Source organism: Rhea americana, unplaced genomic scaffold (assembly GCF_003343005.1).
Source record: "Rhea americana isolate MKP2758 unplaced genomic scaffold, rheAme1 scaffold_89, whole genome shotgun sequence".
NCBI lineage: Eukaryota > Metazoa > Chordata > Aves > Rheiformes > Rheidae > Rhea > Rhea americana.
The window spans coordinates 2,565,457-2,568,235 of record NW_028187077.1 but is presented as its reverse complement, the minus strand read 5'-3'; the positions used below and the strand labels follow the sequence as shown (position 1 = coordinate 2,568,235).

General features: G+C 50.9%; 1 protein-coding gene across 3 annotated transcripts in view; it reads right to left on the bottom strand.

The window, feature by feature from the left end:
- Positions 1 to 1,008, bottom strand: part of PDE5A (phosphodiesterase 5A) — a 65,459-nt gene extending 64,451 nt beyond the window's left edge. For 2 of the 3 annotated variants that reach the window (XM_085323876.1, XM_085323877.1), the window contains exon 1: positions 721 to 1,007. In XM_085323876.1, the coding sequence (XP_085180002.1) occupies positions 721 to 824 (104 nt within the window). In that variant the 5' untranslated portion in view covers positions 825 to 1,007. Of the gene's footprint in view, positions 1 to 720 lie in introns of all 3 variants that reach the window. The other variant, XR_014898104.1, reaches the window with a different exon arrangement.
- Positions 1,009 to 2,779: the final 1,771 nt, after the last annotated feature.

Sequence of the window (2,779 nt, the reverse complement as noted above, 5' to 3'; positions counted from 1 at the left end):
CCTGCCCGGCGGCGCGGAGCCCGCTGCCCGCTCTTCGCCGAAGCGCTTGCTGCGAGCGCAGCAGCCGCGGCGCTACCGGCCGCTTAAGCCTCCGCAGCTGCTTGAGCGCTTCACGCGTTCGCCCTCTCCGGCCGAGTCGCCCCCCTGGGCGCCGCTGAGATGGCTAGAAGCTCCCAAGCTTGTAGGTCCGCTGAGCTTTTTAAGAGCAGCACTTTGTTTTGAGACCATTAAGTACTGGCACAATCTCCTTCCCTGCCCGGAGAGATTAGGTGTTATCTGACGGTTCGGCGTATTTCTATCTAGTTTGCAGGGCTGGGAAAAAGGCAGTGCCTGCTATGATGAATATTCATGTCAAGTGGATGGACTGTGTAAGCCTTTAAACAACAAGGGCAAAAAAAATCCASGGCAGCGAACTATGAGTTTGGGAGAGCTTCATAAATGTTCTAGCGCGGCGCACGGAAAGTTCCCATAGCTGGGGCTGTAAGTTCCGAGCAGCGCCGCGCCGCGCCGCCGGGCCGGGCTCGGGGAGCATGCGAAACCCCGCGCCGGCCGCACGCGAGCTCTGGCGGCCGCGGCGCAAGCCGCCGCTGGCCGGTTTCAGTTTTTCGACGGCGGGGGCTGGGGGAGTCGCTTTTTTCTTTTCCTTTTAAGACAGCAAAAAGAGGAGCGACCTTTCCCCGAAAGGCTCGGGCTCCGTCCGCCGCCGGTCCGTATCCTTACCTCGTAGCTTTCCTAACGAAGTAAGAGCGGGCGAAGTCGCAGTGATCGTCCAGCCACGCTTCCACCGCTTCCTGCTCCGCCGGGGGCGGGCAGCCGCGCTCCATGCTCCGCGCCGCCCGGTCCCGCCGCCGCTCGCCGCCGGTCTCGCCAGAGGCCAGGACGCGCAGGGCGCCGGTAGCCAGCGSCCCCCCCGCCCCGCTCCCAGGTGTTTGCCCGGCGCGGGCGGCAGGAAGCCGCGCTCAGCCCCAGCCCGCCCCCGCCTCCAGCGACGCGCCGTGTCCGCGGCACCTCGGCGCATCCTCCCGCAGCGGCGCGCTCGGCTCCACCTCCCGCCGCGGGCCCGCAGCGCCCGGGGCAGCCCGCAGCCCGGCCGGGGGCAGCCCGCAGCGCCCGGGGCAGCCTGCAGCCCGGCCGAGGAGCAGGCAGCGACTTCTGGGTGCGTCGGACGGGCTGCTGGGCAGCCGGTGCGGGCATCCCCGGGGAGGGGGTAGGAATGGGAAACTGGTGAAAAAGTAGATTATTCTCCCTGAATCTGGCAGCAGGATCCCCCCCAGCAGTTTTCAAGGTGTGGCCTGTTTCAGCCTGCTTAGAGATTGGGGTAAATCAGAGGTCCCTTTAGAGTGTTTCACTGTTGGAGGTGGATAGATGTGGGATGTGGATCTTTGATAGAATGCCTTAATGTAAGTACTAAGTTCAGGGGTTTGCATCCTTCGTGTCTACTGTCAGGCTTTTAGATCAATTTTAGACATTTGATTAACACAGCTGGCTTTGAAGTTGCTCTAGACTCACAGTTCCTATTTTCTGTAACATCAGACAGGTTTGAAAATCTGGGTTAATGCTGAGCATTGCTTTCATGTATTGTACTTCATCTATTGTCATATATACACATACACATATTTATAATAATTTACAATCTTCAAACACAAAAGACCTTATATAAAGTATAAGGTTAATAGCATCCTATGTCCTCACATGCAATATTTTTGAAGCTAAGACATGAATGAAAAATAGCAGCACATTTCTGTGGAAAGGGACATACAGGGTCTTCAGAATGATTTTCCTGTGTGATCAAATGAAAAATATCATAGATGCGTGTAAGGCTTTCTGCATTTTTTAATCCTCTGCAGTATATGCAAAGTGGTGAGCTTTAGGTACAGCAGAGATCCCTGCACACTTTTCAATTTTTTTGTAATGCATATAGAGACCCCACTCCTGCTCCTGGCAGGAAAGAGAGGATCCTGCAGTGTGAGCAGAGGCAATGGCAGGAGCTTCACAGCCAAGGGATTAAGAGCCTGTCCAAAGGCTTGGAGGGCAAGTTTTCTCCTCCATTGTCCTTGTGTAACATCTGTGCATAAACCTCATTTGCCTAGGCATATGTGTCTTTTGGCCCCAAGAATTTCTCTGTGATATGTATGAGATACATAAAAAGGGAAGTTTTACATGAATATAATTCTGTTATAAAATGAATCTCAGGAAAAATGTGCATGATGACCAAAGAGCAAAAATGGGAAGATAAAGTATAAACCAGTAAGACATGCTGCAGGAATCAAGCCACTAACCAAGGCAAAGAGAAATCTTTCAACAGAGAAATTCAGAATGCTCAAGCAAACCACATAAACAGAGAACATGGCAACAAATAAAGTTGTCAATGTCAAAACCTAGAAAGTATTGCATTTGAAAAGAAAAGAAACCCATCATGTAACTCATAGACCTCTAAATTATCTGTTTCATTACAGGGGAGGGGTTTTGAGGCTATCTAGACATGGCAATAACAGTTTCTGAGCTAGACACATCAGTTCGAAAATAACTATGTTAGAGTACGTAAGAAATAGATACGCAAAATATTCAATTATAAAATTCAGATTTTTTAAGTATGTGAAATACCTTTCCCTGGATGGTCTCATAGAATACTGAGCACCATCTCAAAAAGTTACTGCAGAATTACCAGGGGAGCTCTACAGAAGAAACAGAAGAATGACCAAGAGCATGGAAAAATCTCTTCTGAAAAGAGACAGAAAGAGATTGTATACAAAAGGATGAATACAAATGTATAATTTAA